At 43.7% G+C, this 19,771-nt stretch overlaps 1 protein-coding gene across 1 annotated transcript in view; it reads right to left on the reverse strand.

Moving 5' to 3' along the window:
- Nucleotides 1–1,153: 1,153 nt before the first annotated feature.
- Nucleotides 1,154–19,771, reverse strand: part of CD59 (CD59 molecule (CD59 blood group)) — a 28,485-nt gene continuing 9,867 nt past the window's right edge. The window contains exons 2-4 of the mRNA XM_015101109.3: nt 15,597–15,681; nt 11,985–12,083; nt 1,154–2,701 (exon numbers count right to left, since the gene is read on the reverse strand). Coding sequence (XP_014956595.2) covers nt 2,499–2,701; nt 11,985–12,083; nt 15,597–15,663 — 369 coding nt within the window. The 5' untranslated portion in view covers nt 15,664–15,681 and the 3' untranslated portion in view covers nt 1,154–2,498. The remainder of the gene's footprint in view (nt 2,702–11,984; nt 12,084–15,596; nt 15,682–19,771) is intronic.

Here is a 19,771-nt window from a genome sequence, read left to right on the forward strand (position 1 = left end):
CTGATCACGGAAAGGATCAGCCTTCTCCACAGTCAGTCTTCTCCAGGGAATCTTCCTGAACCAGGGATCGAACCCGGGTCTCTTGCATTGCAGACAGATTCTTTACCATCTGAGCCACAAGGGAAGCCCCCAATGGGGTTATCACCACTCAATAATGAACCCAAGACTAGTGACTCTCCAACTCATCTGGCCTTTTCGTAGTAATGCCTGTTGGCGAGGGGTGGGGTGCTGCAGCACTAGCATGTGGGAACTCAGTTCCATGAATAGGGATGGAACCTGCATTGAAAGTGTAGAGTCTTAACCACTGGACCGCCAGGAAGTCCCTGTACTCTCGCCTTTGGGTCCAGACATCCAACCCTTAGCCTATGCCATGAGTCATAGCAACTATCTGCAGAAAGAAACCTCGAAACTTTAAGACTATTTCTACAACCTCTGCTGATTCTGACTCCCAGCAGTGCTCTCCCTAGCTCCCTTTTAGCAGATTCTGCTTTAGAGAATGACCCCCTTCTCAATGCACTCTGGCCCCAAAGTGGGCACAAGACCCAGGAGAGCAAGCAGACAGTCTCACCTTGGCATCCGAATCTAGAAAGAGAATTCTGCAACTTCCCAACTCTTGGTTTTTTTCTTAATTAAAAAAAATTTTCTTTTTGGCCACGAGTCTCAGTTCCCCAACCTGGGACTGAACTTGGGCCACGACACTTAAAGTGCTGAATCCTAATCACCAGGGAATTCCCCCAATTCCTGGCTTTTTTCAGTCTGGTTGAATTCCTCTTCAAAGCTTCCCAAAATTCATTTCCTGCCTAAGTCAATCAAAGTTTGTTCTTGTTCTTTAGAACTAAAAGGCACTATATGAGATGAGCTGCTTTGCTATGGAATGGTCAGTACTTCCTCAGGCAGAAGTCCTATTAAGGAAAGAGTCCCCCCAAGTTGCATTCTGTCTTTGAAAAGAATATTAAAGATGATGTAAGGAAAAACACTGAGTCGACAAGGAACACAAAGCACCAAAGTAACGCTAGGTTGGGATGAGGAAGCGTCTATCTGTTCAAGTAATAGCAGCCACGGAAGAAACCAGGTGCTATGATCTCTTCTTTCAGTTGCTACCGTTGGACATGTTGCATATGTTGCTCTCCTTTTGGGCCAATAACCACACTCGTGCATTTGATGAGATTTTATTTTCAGAAAAAAGGCAGGATTCATTTCAGTCTGTCCAGCACATCACAAAAACAAGGATTTAAAAAAAAAAATCAAGAAATTTTACCTTTATCTGTAAAAGTCAGGCTATGCTGTTACATACAGCCAAGATTGTAAGCATACAAATGTCGTTAAGTCTACTGAATCTTATTCAGCAGCACCCACAAGCGAAAGGCAAAACTCTGTCCTCCTGAAAAGGTGGGCACTTTTTAGCAAACTGATAATGCTTCTGAAAGCCTCAGCATTTGTGATGATGCTAATAGCCCTTACAAATGTATTTTAGACAATCTGTGCTGACTCAGCTAGGAGCCTACTGGCTGTGTGTTGGCAGGTAAAACACACCCCTGCAGACCTGTGACTGTTCATGATGACATCTGGAACTTCCAAATCCTAACCCCAAAGGCCCCTCCTGTTCCATTCACGCATTATACATGCACACATAAAGAGTGTTCCTATCAGTAACAGTTAAAATAAGCATACTTAATAACTGCAAGTCACATGTAACATAGAATATTCAAATGTTTAGTTTTTAACTGTGTGTGACAAAGCCAAGAGAGCCTACCATGTCAACAGAAAAGGTGGGGAGTGGAAGGGATAGTTTTAACACACTGTTCATTTATGCTACTGAATTTTTCTAGGGAAAGACAGCAAAGCCAACACAAAATTGAGGGACAGAGGAAAACTGATTTGAGCCACTGGTACCTCTTCGAAGGCAAACCTTGTGCTTCCATGCCCTGCCATCTGGAAAGCTTACCTCCTTCCCAGGCAGCTGCGAAGACAACAGTCATTCCCATTACTCTTCTTTAAGAATTTCATTGTCCCTGACTGACAGCCCACATCCGAAAGATGGGTCATGCCTACCTGGCAATACAGGGGCCATGGAAGGCGAGCATAAAGCATTCCTTGTGAGAAAGACTGTTGAAAAGGAGCCCCTGCTCCAGCTACCCCAAAAGAGTACTGACCACACTAATTACATCCAAGGGACCAGAGGGAAACGTCTGAGGACTGCAGAGCAACTCAAGCTGTCCCTGCAAAGCTGGCCTCACAAAGTGCAGAGTAAGAAGCATGTCATCTCACTCAAATTACACATGGTTCACTCTTTTTTCAACTCAAACAGGTCTTCTCTGCCAAGAGGACTGGTCTTCAGAGTCTTTCTGAGTTCCTCTATTATTCAAGTTGCTCAAGCTAGTTTTAGACTTTCCCAACAGGATCCAGTTGGAAAATAAAAAGCCTTTGGAACACAGCATCACATGAAGGAAGGAACAGATAGAAACAGGACATTCAGGAGAAGTCCTCCTGGCACAGATTTAGAGATAAAAGCTGCAGACTGCCACCAGCAGCAGGGTGAGCAGCAGCGGTGTCTTCTCAGATACGCTCGTCCCGTCACTTTTGTTACACAGGTTCTTCTGGCAGCAGTCATAGCGGAGCTCCTTCTCCCCTAAGGCGTTTGCAATGAACTCAAAATTGCAATGCTCCAAACTCCAACACTGGCGGTAAACTTTTAGCGGCACTGTGGGGAACCACACACATAAAGGGTAAGCAATCAAGCAGGTAAAGCTCTATACTTGTCTTTGAATTCTCATATCTGGCTAAAAAGATGCAGGATCCAGCTCTGAATGGAACTTCTCCATAAAACCAGAGTCTCAGCAGAGCCAGTACAGTTATGTGTGCATAGGAGGCAACAGGTGATCGTATTAATGCTCGAGAGTTACTAAGATTTTTAAAAGCATGCCCTCTTTGATTTGGCAATCCCACTTCTAGGATTTACTCTCTGAATGACTTGAAAAAGGGTTAAGATACACGCTCAAGAATGGTCACTGCCCTACTATCTGTAGCAGCAAGAAACTAAAAGACAGTCTGTTAATAAAAAAAAAAAAAAAGCATCTGAATAAATTGTGGTAGCAGTTCCACACAACAAAGCTCCATGCAGATAAGGAATGTCATAGGACTGTGTGTGTTGACATGAGGAGTTTTAGCTTCTTTAAAAAAAAATGCAAAAAAATTGATAAATTGGACTTCATCAAAATTAAAAACTTGAGTGCTTCAAATAGTTAAAGAACACTTTAAAAAATTAAAAAGACAAAACCCACAAAAGGAAGAAAATGTTTACAAATCACATATCCAAGAAGAGTGAAATACAACTGAATAATAAAAAGGCAACCCAACTGAAAAATGGGCAAAGGATATAGACACTTCAAAGATATACAAATGCACAATAAGTGCACAAAAAGATGCTCAATATCATTAGTCATTAAGAAAATACAAATCAAAACCACAATGAATATCAATTCATATCAACTAGGATGGCTGTAATCAAGAAAACTGGAAAATTAATTCATGTCATGGAATATTAGAACCCTCATATATTGCTTGTGGAAAGGTAAAATGGTGCAGATATCTCAGAAAAGTCTAGTATTTCCTCAAAAGGTTAAAAATAGTTTCCATATGACCTAGTAATTCTATTTCTAGGTAAATACATCACCCAAGAGAACTGAAAACTATGTTCACACAAAAGCTTATATATCAATGTTCATAGCAGCATTATTCAAAACAGCTAAAAAGTGGAAACAAACCCAGATGTCCATTAACTGATGAACGAATAAACAAAATGTGGTATTTCCACCTAGCGGAATATTATTTGGCCATAAAAAGGAATAAGGTACTGTGATATATCCAATAACATGGGTGAATCTTAAGAACCTCATGATCAGTGATAGGAGCCAGTCGCAGAGGACCACAACATTTTATGTTTCAGTTAATATCCAGAAAAAGCAAATCCATGGAGCTAGAAAGTAGATTAGCAGCTGCCAGGGTGTGTGGGGAGGAGGAAGGGACAGTGACTGCTAATAGGTAAGTGGCTTCCTTTTGAGACCACAACAATGTTCTGAAACTAGACAGTGGTGACAGTTATACACACTTATGAATATACTAAAGACCACTGAATTATACACTTTAAAATGAACTTTGGAACTTAGATATGTGAATTACATCTCAAGAGAAAAAAACCTAGATGCAGAGCAATATGTAGAATGTGGTCCACTTGTATAAAGCACATGTATGGGGCTAAATATATTAATTTTCTCTGGAAGGATTCCCAAGGAATTTAACAGTGTTACCTTCACAGACAACTATCTTTCATTTACCTATTTATTATATTTATATGTGGATTGATATTTAAAATAAAGTCACTGGATGAATCTATTTCCAAAATATTTTAACTTCCTTTAAAAATCATTAAACTATTTAGTAACACAGCAAAAACTTTCCAAAAGAATATGCAGTTGTGGTCCTAATTTTTGCACAACAAAGGAAAATAAAGACCAAAAGTATATATGTCAAATATATAAATAAGCTATGTTAAGTGAAGAAAAAAAAGTGTTGAGAGAGAATTATGATGTTAGGTTTTCCTCTTCAAAAGTTACAGTATGTGCTAGATGCTAGGGACACACAGATATATCAATAAAAAGCTGGTGCTTGCCCTGGTATCATTTTCTTTTCTTCTGTGTTGGAAAGATAAAAAATACAGACGCCTATTTTTTTTTACGTAAGCCTTGTAACTAATTTTTATCCAACTGCACTCACAGCTCAGAGCAAAAACCCCTAAGTTAATAACTGCAGGTATAACTGTTCTGTACTCCCCTTCAGAGATGAGGTGATGGCCTGGATTTTAATGAAGTTTGGTCAAGTGGCAGAGGCCAGAACAAGTGTTCCAGTGACTCTGCTTGTTTGGATCATAAGCATTTAAGAGGCTGCTTCTAAAACTGTACTAAAAATACTCTTGAATAGGACAAGTTACTGCCTTATGTAATAATAATCAGACATTGGAACTAGGAAGGCATTAAAGCCACCAGAATGTTAATTTGGGAAGCCTAACAGCTTGAGAAGGGTGGATTAATTTTGTCATAATTATTCATTAATAAACTAGTCATTTATTAATAACTGCTACCAATTAATCATGTACTACCTGTTCTGCAGTGAGCCAAGCATTTTACTTGAATGATCTCACTTGCATAACAACCTTACAAGGGAGCTTCTCACCAAAGCCACTATCAGAATGACCCGAATAAAAGTGGATTACATCAGTCACTGGAATGTTGAAGGTTCTCTCTCTGAGCACAGCCTCTCTACCCTTTTTGAAGATTTGGTTCAAGTCTGTTTTTACCAAGCAATAGCCCCCAATTGCCTTAGGGACCCTTAAATATATCCCTTATTTGAAAGGCCATTTCAGCAATGATTGCTTGACACTGTCATCAGAGGTTCTGCCAGACTCCAAGTACATGGTTTATACTGCTAGGACCTAGCCAGGACGCCAGGAAACAGTGGCTGAATTAATACCTGTCTCTCTTCTAGACGGTATCTGCATAGCACTATCATACACATTTCTCCTCTAACTGCCCTACTGACCTTGGGAGATAAGTATTCCCATTTCCCAGTCTGAGGGTGAAATGTGGTTAAATAATTTCTCCAGTGTACGCCTGGCCTTTGACTCATGTTTATGACAACATGTACTCTGAGTCTCCCAGGCTGATGTCAGAGCTGGAGGGGGATTTAGAGGCTCTGTTAGTATCTGCCTTACTCTAAGGTCTGAGTATCTGTATTTCAAGAACTGCTACTACCACATGTCTAGCTGAAGTTTGGGGACATATGTTCATGAGAAGAAGAAAATTATTACTTAAGATTCACATCATCCTTTAAAAAAATTGTATTTTAGAGTTTCAGATTCACAGCAAAATTGAGCAGAGTTCCTATATAGCCCCCTGATACGCCCAGCCACGACCCTAAACAAGCTCCCTCACTATTAACATCTCCAACACCTCCATTTGTTGCAACTGATGTCATCATGATCACCCAAAGTCCATAGTTTACATTTAGGTTCACTCTGGGTACATTCTATGGGGTTTGACAAAACATATGACGTGTATCCACCACTATAGTGTCATACTGGTTGCCCTAAAAATCCTGTGCCCCACCTGTTCATTCCTCTCTCCTCTCCACTTAACCCCTGGCAGTCACTGTCCTTTTTATTATCTCCTTAGTTTGCCTTTTCTGAAATATGTTGTTGGAATGATAACTGTACTTAGCCTTCCCAAAGTGACTTCTTTCACTCAGAATTATGCAGTTTGCTTCATGTCTTTTCATGGATTGATACCTCATTTCTTTTTAGTCCATTCTTTGGACATACCACCATCTACTTATCCATTCACCAAGTTTGGGCAATTATGAATAAAGCTGCTGTAAACATCCATGTGCAGGTTTTTATATGGACCTAAGTTTTCAGCTCATTTGGGTAATGAAATCAAGGAATGCAATTGTTGAATCTATGGTGAGGGTACATTTCGTTTTTTAAGGAACTGCCAGACAGTCTGTACCACTTTACACTCCCACCAGCAGTGAATGAGAGCTCTAGGAGCTCCATACCCACACTATCTGGTGTGGTCAGTGTTTTACATCCTGGCCCTTCTGACAGATGTGCCTCACTGTTTACAGTAACTGTTTTTAAAAGTATAAAAGTTCATTATAAGATGAATAAATTCTGGGGATCTAATGTACAGCATGGTGACTGTAGTTAATAATGTGCTTAGTCGCTCAATCTTGTCTGACTCTTTGCGACCCATGGACCGTAGCCCGCCAGGCTCCTCTGCCCATGGGAATTCTCCAGGCAAGAATACAGGAGTGGGTTGCCATGCCCTCCTCAAAGGGATCTTCACAACCCAGGGACTGAACCCAGGTCTCCCATATTGCAGGCAGACTCTTTACCATCTGAGCCACCAGGGACGCCCATGAGTACTAAAGTGGGTAGCCCATCCCTTCTCCAGGGGACCTTCCCAACCCAGGAATCAAACTGGGGTCTCCTGCATTGCAGGCGAATTCTTTACCAGGGGGTTAATAATACTAGATTGTCTATTCAAAACTTGCTTAAGAGAATAGATCTTAAGTGTTCTCATCATACACAAAAAGGTAATAATGGGAGGGGGTGAATGTATTAATTAGATTGTGGTAATCATTTCACACTTTAAATATATACAGCTTTTATTTGTCAATTATACGTCAATAATGTTAGAAAACAATTAAAATGAAAGTTTACCCGTTTAGGTAGGAAACAACAGGATTAGAGAGCTGGAAAAAAGACTTCAATTTCACTCTACTTCCCTCATCCCTTCTCTCCACCTCTACCATCCAACATACCCATTCCGTCAATAAAAAAAACACAGGCAGGACGAACTTACTGCTGGCAGGACAGAGATCTGAGCTCAAAGCTTCTAACTGTTAATCTAATACTTACTCTACACATAATACTGCCTTTATTATCTCATCGGGAAATTATACTTTTTGTCGTGGGGGTCCAAGAGACAGATGATCAGGGTTAAGAAGTAGGTCTCTGTGTTTGTAGATAACTGGTGCTCAAATATTTGTGGAGTGAATGGCTCTTCTCTCTGGGGGCCTCACTGTGCTTTCTACATTAGCAGTGAATCAACATGGTCTTCCAGGTGAGGCAGAGGAACTGTCTCCCTACAGAAACAAGGACCTCACGTGCAGGTCTTAGAATTAGAGCTGCATTCCAGGAGCTAGTACCAAAATCAAGAGATACTCCTATTATTTACACAGGAGAATTCTAATTCATCCTGACTTACTGAGGGATTTTTCCCTTCTGGGGGAATTAATCTCCCCCTTCTTTCTATCAGGTTTTTCTGAGCTTGTGGGTCTCCCAAAACTTTTCTGAGTTTACCTGATGTGCTCAGCATTCTTTTGAAGGATGCTGGGAAGAACCTGCATAGAGAGTGTGAGTGAACTAACTTGAAGGGTGTTTTTATTTTTATCTTTTAAGAGATGGAAGTTGGGGGTTTACCTTGTACACTCACTAAGAAGACCCTGAAATAGCCACTCCTCACGTCACAGTATCTTTTCTACATGTCAATTCAATCTAGAACCACACCTAGTGAGAGTAGAGGGCATGATGTGGCTGTTTCCTTGCCTCTGCCCACCATTTCCTAAATTCTGCTTTACTAGGATTTATGGAAGAGGCAATTTCATAGTCTAACCAATTTGGAAACTGTAGATTTGACAGAACTTGTCAATGCAAGCCATTCCCCATCCCAAGCCCATGAGTGCCTTGCTCTCTGAAGCCACCAAGCCTCGGTACCTGCTTATCCTTTCTTTGGAACACCCTTCCCCGCTTATGGGGAAGTCCTCTTACTTCCTATTTGTCCGTTGAGCTCAAGCTTGAGTCCCCTTCATTCATTCATTCAGTCGCTCAGTCCTGTCCAACTCTTTGCAGCCCCATGAATTGCAGCATGCCAGGCCTCCATGTCCATCACCAACTCCCGGAGTTCACTCAGACTCACGTCCATTGAGTCAGTGATGCCATCCAGCCATCTCATCCTCTGTCATCCCCTTCTCCTCCTGCCCCCAATCCCTACCAGCATCAAAGTCTTTTCCAATGAGTCAACTCTTCGCATCAGGTGGCCAAAGTACTGGAGTTTCAGCTTCAGCATCATTCCTTCTAAAGAACACCCAGGGCTGATCTCCTTCAGAATGGACTGGTTGGATCTCCTTGCAGTCCAAGGGACTCTCAAGAGTCTTCTCCAACACCATAGTTCAAAAGCATCAATTCTTTGGCACTCAGCCTTCTTCACAGTCCAACTCTCACATCCATACATGACTACTGGAAAAACCATAGCCTTGACTAGATGGACCTTTGTTGGAAAAGTAATGTCTCTGCTTTTCAACATGCTATCTAGGTTGGTCATAACTTTCCTTCAAGGAGTAAGTGTCTTTTAATTTCATGGCTGCAGTCACCATCTGCAGTGATTTTGGAGCCCCAAAAAATAAACTCTGACAATGTTTCCACTGTTTCCCCATCTATTTCCCATGAAGTGATGGGACCACATGCCATGATCTTCATTTTCTGAATGTTGAGCTTTAAGCCAACTTTTTCACTCTCCTCTTTCACTTTCATCAAGAGGCTTTTAGTTCCTCTCCACTTTCTGCCATAAGGGTGGTGTCATCTGCATATCTGAGGTGATTGATATTTCTCCCAGCAATCTTGATTCCAGCTTGTGTTTCTTCCAGCCCAGCGTTTCCCATGATGTACTCTGCATAGAAGTTAAATAAGCAGGGTGACAATATACAGCCTTGATGTACTCCTTTTCCTATTTGGACCCAGTCTGTTGTTCCATGTCCAGTTCTAACTGTTGCTTCCTGACCTACATATAGGTTTCTCAAGAGGCAGGTCAGGTGGTCTGATATTCCCATCTCTTTCAGAATTTTCCACAGTTTATTGTGATCCACATAGTCAAAGGCTTTGGCATAGTCAATAAAGCAGAAATAGATGTTTTCTGGAACTCTCTTGCTTTTTCCATGATCCAGCAGATGTTGGCAATTTGATCTCTGGTTCCTCTGCCTTTTCTAAAACCAGCTTGAACATCTGGAAGTTCACTGTTAATATATTGCTGAAGCCTGGCTTGGAGAATTTTGAGCATTACTTTACTAGCGTGTGAGATGAGTGCAGTTGTGCGGTAGTTTGAGCATTCTTTGGCATTGCCTTTCTTTGGGATTGGAATGAAAACTGACCTTTTCCAGTCCTGTGGCCACTGCTGAGTTTTCCACATTTGCTGGCATATTGAGTGCAGCACTTTCACAGCATCATCTTTCAGGATTTGAAATAGCTCAACTGGAATTCCATTACCTCCACTAGCTTTGTTCGTAGTGATGCTTTCTAAGGCCCACTTGACTTCACATTCCAGGATGTCTGGCTCTAGGTGAGTGATCATACCATCATGATTATTTTGGTCATGAAGCTCCTTTTTGTACAGTTCTTCTGTGTATTCTTGCCACCTCTTCCTAATATCTTCTGCTTCTGTTAGGTCCATACCATTTCCGTCCTTTATCGAGCCCATCTTTGCATGAAATGTTCCCTTGGTATCTCTAATTTTCTTGAAGAGATCTCTAGTCTTTCCCATTCTGTTGTTTGCCTCTATTTCTTTGCATTGATCGCTGAAGAAGGCTTTCTTATCTCTTCTTGCTATTCTTAGGAACTCAACATTCAGATGCCTATTATCTCTCCTTTTCTCCTTTGCTTTTCGCTTCTCTTCTTTTCACAGCTATTTGTAAGGCCGCCTCAAGACAGCCATTTTGCTTTTTTGCATTTCTTTTCCATGGGGATGGTCTTGATCCCTGTCTCCTCTACAATGTCATGAACCTCATTCCATAGTTCATCAGGCACTCAATCTATCAGATCTAGTCCCTTAAATCTATTTCGCACTTCCACTGTATAATCATAAAGGATTTGATTTAGGTCATACCTGAATGGTCGAGTGGTTTTCCCTACTTTCTTCAATTTGAGTCTGAATTTGGTAATAAGGAGTTCATGATCTGAGCCACAGTCAGCTCCTGGTCTTGTTTTTGTTGACTGTATAGAGCTTCTCCATCTTTGGCTGCAAAGAATATAATCAATCTGATTTCGGTGTTGACCATCTGGTGATGTCCATGTGTAGAGTCTTCTCTTGTGTTGTTGGAAGAGGGTGTTTGCTATGACCAGTGCATTTTCTTGGCAAAACTCTATTAGTCTTTGCCCTGCTTCATTCCTCATTCCAAGGCCAAATTTGCCTGTTACTCCAGGTGTTTCTTGACTTCCTACTTTTGCATTCCAGTCCCCTATAATGAAAAGGATATCTTTTTTGGGTGTTAGTTCTAAAAGGTCTTGTAGGTCTTCATAGAACCGTTCAACTTCAGCTTCTTCAGTGTTACTGGTTGAGGCATAGACTTGGATTACTGTGATACTGAATGGCGCTTGCCTTGGAAATGAACAGAGACCATTCTGTTGTTTCTGAGACTGCATCCAAGTACTGCATTTCAGACTCTTTTGTTGACCATGATGGCTACTCCATTTCTTCTGAGGGATTCCTGCCCATAGTAGTAGACATAATGGTCATCTGAGTTAAATTCACCCATTCCAGTCCGCTAATTCCTAGAATATCGATGTTCACTCTTGTCATCTCCTGTTTGACCACTTCCAATTTGCCTTGATTCATGGACCTGACATTCCAGGTTCCTATGCAATATTGCTCTTTAAAGCATCAGACCTTGCTTCTATCACCAGTCACATCCACAGCTGGGTATTATTTTTGCTTTGGCTCCATCCCTTCATTCTTTCTGGAGTTATTTCTCCACTGATCTCCAGTAGCATATTGGTCAACTACTGACCTGGGGAGTTCCTCTTTCAGTATCCTATCATTTTGCCTTTTCATCCTGTCCCCTTAGGACTCTGCATATATTAAATTCCCTCCAGAATGATACACGAGTATAAGTAAAGAAAGACATCTGTGACGGCTACACAAGCCTCTCTCGATTTTCATTGTCTCCTTTCTTTATCTTTTTATCTTGAGCTCCTAGCTCAGGCTCTAGCACATGGCAGGCTCTCAAAAGTTTGGGAGGCAGCCAGTGTAGGTGTTATGAGAACAAGTGTTGGAATTGGATGGGTTTCCATGTTCAAATCCTGAGCTGGTTTCCTTGACCTTTGTGTTGCTTAATCTGAATCTCAGTCTCCTTGTTTACCAAATGGGAATAAAATATTACCCCAAGTGGTAGATGGAAAGCATTAAATTTTTTTAAAAAATGGAAAAACAAAACAAAAACAAATGGAAAGTGCTTAGTGTCATATGCAACTGGTGCTATTAAATGGTAGCTATTACTTGTTGAATACAAGTCTAACAAAAAGAAGATGGCAAGGATTTTTTCCCAGACTCTCTTCATCCCATTACACTCAGGCAGAGAGGGGAGGGGGAGGCTCTTACCAGCCTTAACGTAGAGACAAGCATCTTGATTATGTGTACAATTGATGACTGAAGTGCAGTCAACTTGGTTAATACAGCTGTAGCATTGCAGACTGTGACCTAGAATCAGGAAGAATGACTGTCAGGACCTGGTAGATAAGCAGTGCAGAAGCAAGCCCACCATCTCCAGAGTGTGGGTCAGAGGTCAGCAACTCACAGTGGCATGCCTTCCCACACAAACCTGCAGCAGACACAGGTTTTGAAGTTCAGACTACAGTTCCAGCAGTGGTTTTCCGGACCCTGTGGCATGTGCAAAGGGAATGTCCAGGTTTCAAAACCCATTTAACTGTGCAATCGAGACACTTTCTCCTACTTTCAACCAGAAGTGATTAATCTGCAATGTTAATAACAGGTTGAAAGGAACCCATCAAGAAGATAAACTAACAGAATTCCATAAAAACTTCTGAGGAACAAATATGCTCTGACATCACATTCTCATGGACTGATCATCGGTATTTGGTAGTACCTATCTGTGTGAAAAGACATGTTCCAAGATGAAATACATTAAATCTATTACAAATCAGTATCGACACATGAACATTTGCAACTCATTTGATTGATGGCGAACACTTATTTTTGAATCAGTGTAAGCAAAATGTTATTCTCCCAGAAAGAATTCCACTTTTATTAGTAGGGCTATATCATAAATAATTGTACTCAATTATTAATTTTTGAATCATCAATTAAAAACTTACAGAAACTTGTTTTCTCTCTTATTTATACAGAAGCCTACAAAATACCCTTGGTTTTTGTCTTTTGGCCTGCAAAGCCTAAAATATTTACTATCTGGCCCTCTACAGAACAAGTCTGATGGCCTTCGGGATAAGGCATCCTCAGTGCGGCTGTTCCCTGCTGAGGGACTGGCCCATCACCAGAAGCAAACACAGCCAAGGGACAGGCAGCAGCCATGTGTCTTAAACCCATATGGGTGAGCAGGCATTGCACAGTGACACTGAACAGAAGGGCTGGCTCCTATCAGAAGCAAATGCCTCTAGTTCCCCAATTTGAAAAATGACTACCACTCCCATTCCGTTCTTAGGATTCCTCTTTGGTGGCTAGACTTCAAGTTTCCCTGAATTATTTTCCCTTTGTTTTATATAACAGTGGTGACAGGACACAGATGAGTCATATTCCACATTTGCCATGTAATCAGTATTTGGCAGCACCCGTATGTATGAGAAGACATTTTCAAAGATGACATGTGTAAAGTGTCATAGAAGAATGGCATGGTGAAACCAAGACCAAAATGTGGGTTTTAGCACCCAAGAGCTGACTTTTAGTCGTAAGGCCATAGCCTGGGTTTATCACCAGGGAGAAGAAGTTTCAGAAGGCCAGAAGAAAGTGGCTCCTCACTTTCTGAGCACAGTCAGGAGTGAAGCTCTCTATAAACATCTTCAATGACCACGTCTGTCTTCACAGGTGTGAAATCCCAACTAGCAGAAGTCCCTGATTTGTGAAGGCTGCAGGTTAAACTCTGAAACATCAGCCCTCCAAACCCCTCCTCCTCCACTTTGTTTGCAGATGATAAGACAGATGTCTGGAGAGGAGGACTGACTTCATCAAGAACACTCAAAGCACTTCATGCGGCAGCCTCTAGGTCTGGGGCCGGGCTCCGCTGGCCCCCTCTGCCTCTTCTCTGCCAGGCTCAGTGCTTGCCTCGCCTGTGAGAGAGGGGAGTCACCATGAGAAGGTACAAAGATGCCAATTTTCAACAATCTTTCCCTGCTCCAGAAGTGTGTCCACCTGATAAGAGGAAAGAATGAAGAGGGAGAGGATATTCTCTCCTGGCTATCTGAGAGGGCCATTTGGAAAGGCTGCCCATGGGAGTACATTTTCTCCTGGCTATACAGCCAGAGTTCATTTGGCTTCTTGACAAACCTTCGGACAGAGGAAAGAGAGCTCACCTTTGGAACTTCTGTGAGGCAGAAATATTCACAGCTAACACTGTGTTCAAATATCTAAACTTTCAATCTTCAGAGAACTGCTGTTAAGAGGCAGGCTTAAGGACTGCCATCCCCATTAAACTAAGATGTTAACTAACTTGTCAAAAGGCAGACAGCCCTTAAGAGGAGAGCTGGGACTTACACCTAGATGGTCAGTTCTGAAGCCCATGCTTGGTTTGTTTACCATGATGTTCTTCTAACCTTCTTGAGTGAAAAAGAGAAGAAAGCAACCATAATCACGGAGAAGACCAGGCCAGGGGCAAGCAATAAGTCAGAGGATGGCTGTTTCATATTCCAGCCAGGGTGGAATATCCAGGGGATATTAGCCAGGGTGAAGTGGATATTCTTCACACTCCAATTCCCTCAGGAAGGACCCCAAGACTTGTCACAGAATGACTAATGGCACCAAACCCAAGCTCCATAAACAAATGTAGACTGTTGGAAAGAGGGTGTGACCAGGCCATTCTTTTAAGACTTTTTTGATGTGGATCATTTTAAAAGTCTTTATTGAATTTGTTACAATACTGCTTCTGTTTTATGCTTTGGTTTTTTTGGCTATGAGGCAAGTGGAATCTTAACTCCCCAGCAGGGATTAAATCTACACCCCCTGTATTGGAAGGCGAAGTCTTAACCACTGGACCACCAGGGACGTCCCCCAAGCTATTCTTATTACAGAAAATTCACTGGGTAGAACTGTGACAATAATGTAGGTTGTAACACAGTCACTACATTACGTACCACCTTGGCTAAGATCAACAGTGGGGAGGAGGGCGGGGAGGTCATGACTTCCCTTGTCTCAGAAAGGGAGCACTTGCTCAAACGTGACCTTGGGCTAACTTCTTCTTTGCTTCAGTTTCCTCAACTGTAAAATGGGCCTAACAGTGCTGAGCCCTCAGGCAATGGCTAAGGATTAAATGAGACAGGGTCTGGTATATAGTAAGTGTTGACCGTATGGAAGCTGCTAACGCTGTAAGCTCTAAGACATGCTCCAACACACAGATGACTCTGTACTGTTCACTACACGGCTACTTTCTTTTCTGTCTCCCATCCCTGCTCCTCAAAAAATAAAAAAAATTAGTAATAACAAACCATTTCTTTGGGCCTCAGTCTTGTCATCTGGAAAGTGGCAATAAACAGCCCCTGTTCCATAGGATGGATATGAGGATTAAATAAGTAGATAGTGTTAAGATGCTGAGAACAATGATTGGCTCATGAATGCTGTGGGCAGCAGCTGCTGCTGCTATAACCACAGTGCCCTGACCCACGGCTACGTCACATGGGAGTGCCCAGGGTGGCTGCTGAGCTCAGCACTCTGAAGATGGCGTGGGTCAGCAGCCCCGGCTGCTGGCAGTGCGACGGGTGAAACTTAAGAGGCTGTGTGTAATCTCTCCCCCACAAAAGCAGCTCTGTCACCCAGGATGAACTGTAACTCAGGAAGGGGCTTTGCCGAGGGCAAGGCTGTAATGTAGGAAGGAGCAGTCATATCTCCCTGGACCTGTAACACTGATGGCGAAAGAATCGAAGCCTGGCCTGGGTCCGTGGCACCAGCTTGGTCATCCTGAAGCCTAAGAAAAAGTTAGGGTGGAAGCAACCTACGTGACCCAGATCCAAGTCCCTCTGGACCACTCACCGAGTTGGCAGAGGACAGCCAGGAAGAACAGGAGCCCGAGCAGGATGTACCCTCCTTTGCTTGCCATTGTGACCAGCTACACAGTCTAGGAGACAGGAACACAAAGCATTGTCACAAACCAACAGATGATTGCTGGAAGGCCTGGGGGCTTCCAGAAACACAGGAAGGAGAGAGCAGACCAAGAAAACAGGGAACCTCCAGGCCAGAGGCCGAAACAAGGGTGTTCTTTGTGGGGGCAGTGCTCGGGCCCTCTGCAGTTGAAGACCTCAGCTTGCTGAAGAAATGCTGTCAGGCCTGGTGGGAGAGGCGGCTGCAGGGAGACATGGCACCCCGGGGCCCACCCCAGCCCTCACCCACAGTAGCCGTGCACCTTTGCAGAAACTCACCCCTCTGAGCCTCAGTGTTCAGGACTGAGCAGTGGGACAGCACTATCTCCTCCCTCAGGGGCACCGGTAAAAAGTACAGAGTACATAGGGCAGCGCCTGCAATTCGAGCTCTGCAGGCTGAGCTCTAGCTGCTGGCTGAGCTGAGCCCAGCAAGCATCACTTTTCCAGGCCATGCCACTAAGTGCATCACACCAAAGGGGTGACTCTGTGGGGCGCCAGCAAGCATTCAGTGGCAGAACATGGGGCAAAGGCTTTATGCACGGAAGCTCTGGCTCCCCACCTTGGTAAGTGTGATGGGGACACCTCCTCCTTCACTCTGCAAAGGGCGGGCAGGTTCCAGGTAACTCTGCTATCTAGTCCCTATTCCATTAATGCTTAGAGGTGTGGCAGTGAGGATCAGGGGAGAAGAGGGGAGGGCTGAAATGCCTCAAATCCTCCTTTCACTTGAGAAGGAGGCTGAGCCACAGGGCGGTTTTTAACTTAAGTGAAAGTGAAGTCCCTCAGTCATGTCCGACTCTTTGTGACTCCATGGACTGTAGCCTACCAGGCTCCTCTGTCCGTTGAATTCTCCAAGCAAGAGTACTGGAGTGGGTTGCTGTTTCCTTCTCCAGGAGATCTTCCCAACCCAGGGATCGAACCCGGGTGTCCTACATTGCAGGCAGACACTTTACCATCTGAATCACCAGGGAAGACTTAGTCCAAACCATGAGCAACAGATCTAAGGAGTCTCCTGACCCCATCCTGACTTCCCTGAGCAACAGGGAGGTGATATCTGCCCCAATCCAGGGTGGCGCCACAGTCTACTCTCCTGAGCCCCACAGGCCAGGACATCTGCCTGGCAAACAGATAAGGGTTCTTGGGCCCACCCCGCCCCACCCCGCCCCACTCCACCCCACCCCGCCCCACTCCACCCTACCGCACCCAGCCCTCCTCTAGGGCAGGACTGGGAGTTGCCTAAAGAAGATGATATTAAGGAAGCTCACACCCAGGAGACAGAAAGGTCACATTCTGATGAATGGGAAAGCAGGAAGAAAATCTAACTGGGCCTGGCCTTTCTTTAAGGCTGAATCACCCCCATTTCCCTCTGGGGTCTTCAAAACCTACCATAGCCTATATGCCCACTCCCACCAGGCTGACCCTCCCAGGGGGGTAGCTGCCCAACACCGCAGTGCAGTGAGGATCTGAGGCTGCCCAAGCTAGTGGTCAAAAGCTCAGACCCAGACATACTAAAATCTGGCTCTCTCATAGCTATCGAGCCTCATTTTTCTCATCTATACATGGGTGCTTCCCCACATGGGGAGATGTAAGATAAAACATCGTAACTATGTGCTTGACACAGTCACAGGAAAGTGGTGGCTACTGCCGCTTCCTGCCTCACTCTGCACACGCACGCACACACACACACACACACACACACACACACACACACACACACTCACCCGCCCCCTGCCACCACCACTACTGGAATGGGAAGGAAAGGGGCAGGGCACAACTTCTGAAAGAATGACATAGCCCAAGGACACAATATAAACTGATTAGAATAAAATGGGACCAAGATGGCAGACAAGACTAGACCTCAATCAGCAAGTGAAATAACACACCCAGAGGTGCCACGTCAGTGCCAGCTCAGTTCAGTCGCTCAGTTGTGTCCAACTCTTTGCGACCCCATGGACTGCAGCACACCAGGCTTCCCTGTCCATCACCAACTCCCAGAGCTTACTCAAGCTCATGTCCATCACGTCGGTGATGCCACCCAACCATCTCATCCTCTGTCATCTCCTCCTCCCGCCTTCAATCTGTCCCGGCATCAGGGTCTTTTCAAATGAGTCAGTTCTTCGCATCAGGTGGCCACAAGTATTGAATTTTCAGCTTCAGCATCAGTTCTTCCAATGAATATTCTGGACTGATTTCCTTTAGGATGGACTGGTTGGATCTCCTTGCAGTCCAAGTGTTGTAGGAAAGGAGACCCCTTCCAGGGCCCGAAACTGGGCTCTTGTTTAACACTCGGAAATGAATTGTCCGAGGAGACACATGTGCTGACAAAGCAAGAGATTTTATTGGGAAAGGGTGCCTGGGCGGAAAGCAGGAGGGTAAGGGAACTCAGGAGAACTGCTCTGTGACATGGCTTGCAGTCTCCGGTTTTATGGTGATGGGATTAGTTTCCAGGTTGTCCTTAGCCAATCATTCTAACTCAAAGTCCTTCCTGGTGGTGCACGCCTTGTTCAGCCAAGATGGATGCCAGAGAGGATTCTGGGAGGTGGTCAGACAAGTGGTGTTTCCTGAACTCTTCTGGTTGGTGGAGGTTTATTAGTTCCCTGTTCCTTACCAGGACCTCCTATCATAAAACAACTCATGCAAATGGTTACTGTGGTGCCTGGCCAGGGTGGGCAGTTTCAATCAGTGTGCTTCCCCTAACACAAGGGAGTCTTCTCCAACACGACAGTTCAAAAGCTCAGCTCTTCGGCGCTCAGCTTCCTTTATAGTCCAACTCTCACATCCATACATGACCACCGGAAAAACCACAGCCTCGACTAGACGGACCTTTGTTGGCAAAATAATGTTTCTGCTTTTTAATATGCTGTCTAGGTTGGTCATAACTTCCCTTTCAAGGAGTAAGCATCTTTTAAATTTATGGCTGCAGTCACCATCTGCAGTGATTTTGGAGCCCCAAAAAATAAAGTCTGACACTGTTTCCCCATCTATTTGTCATGGAGTAATGGGACTCGATGCCATGATCTTTGTTTTCTGAATGTTGAGCTTTAAGCCAACTTCTTCACTCTTCTCTTTCACTTTCATCAAGAGGCTCTTTGGTTCTTATTCACTTTCTGCCATAAGAGTGGTGTCATCTGCGTATCTGAAGTTATTGGTATTTCTCCTGGCAATCTTGATTTCAGCTTGTGCTTCAACCAGCCCAGCGTTTCTCATGATGTGCTCTGCATATAAGTTAAATAAGCAGGGTGACAATATACAGCCTTGACATACCCCTTTTCCTATTTGGAACCAGTCTGTTGTTCCATGTCCAGTTCTAACTGTTGCTTCCTGACCTGCATACAGGTTTCTCAAGAGGCAGGTCAGGTGGTCTGGTATTCCCATCTCTTTCAGAATTTTCCACAGTTTATTGTGATCCACACAAAGGCTTTGGCATAGTCAATGATGCAAAAATAGATGTTTTTCTGGAACTCTCTTGCTTTTTTGATGATCCAGGGGATGTTGGCAATTTAGAAGTGGTCAAACAGGAGATGACAAGAGTGAACATCGACATTTTAGGAATCAGGGAACTAAAATGGACTGGAATGGGTGAATTTAACTCAGATGACCAATATCTACCACTGTGGGCAAGAATCCCTTAGAAGAAATGGAATAGCCATCATAGTCAACAAAAGAGTCCAAAATGCAGTACTTGGATGCAGTCTCAAAAATGACAGAATGATCTCTGTTTGTTTTCAAAGCAAACCATTCAAGATCGCAGTAATGCTGAAGAAGCTGAAGTAGACTGGTTCTATGAAGACCTACACGACCTTCTAAAACACCCCAAAAAGATATCCTTTTCATTATAGGGGACTGGAACGCAAATGTACAAAGTCAAGAGATACCTGGAGTAACAGGCAAATTTGGCCTTGGAGTATAAAACGAAGCAGGTCAAAGGCTAATAGAGTTTTGCCAAGAGAACGCACTGGTCATAGCAAACCCTCTTCCAACAACACAAGAGAAGCTCTACACATGGACATCACCAGATGGTCAACACCGAAATCAGACTGATTATATGCTTTGCAGCCAATGATGGAGAAG

The sequence above is a fragment of the Ovis aries genome, chromosome 15 (assembly GCF_016772045.2).
Source record: "Ovis aries strain OAR_USU_Benz2616 breed Rambouillet chromosome 15, ARS-UI_Ramb_v3.0, whole genome shotgun sequence".
In the NCBI taxonomy this organism is placed as follows: Eukaryota; Metazoa; Chordata; class Mammalia; order Artiodactyla; family Bovidae; genus Ovis; species Ovis aries.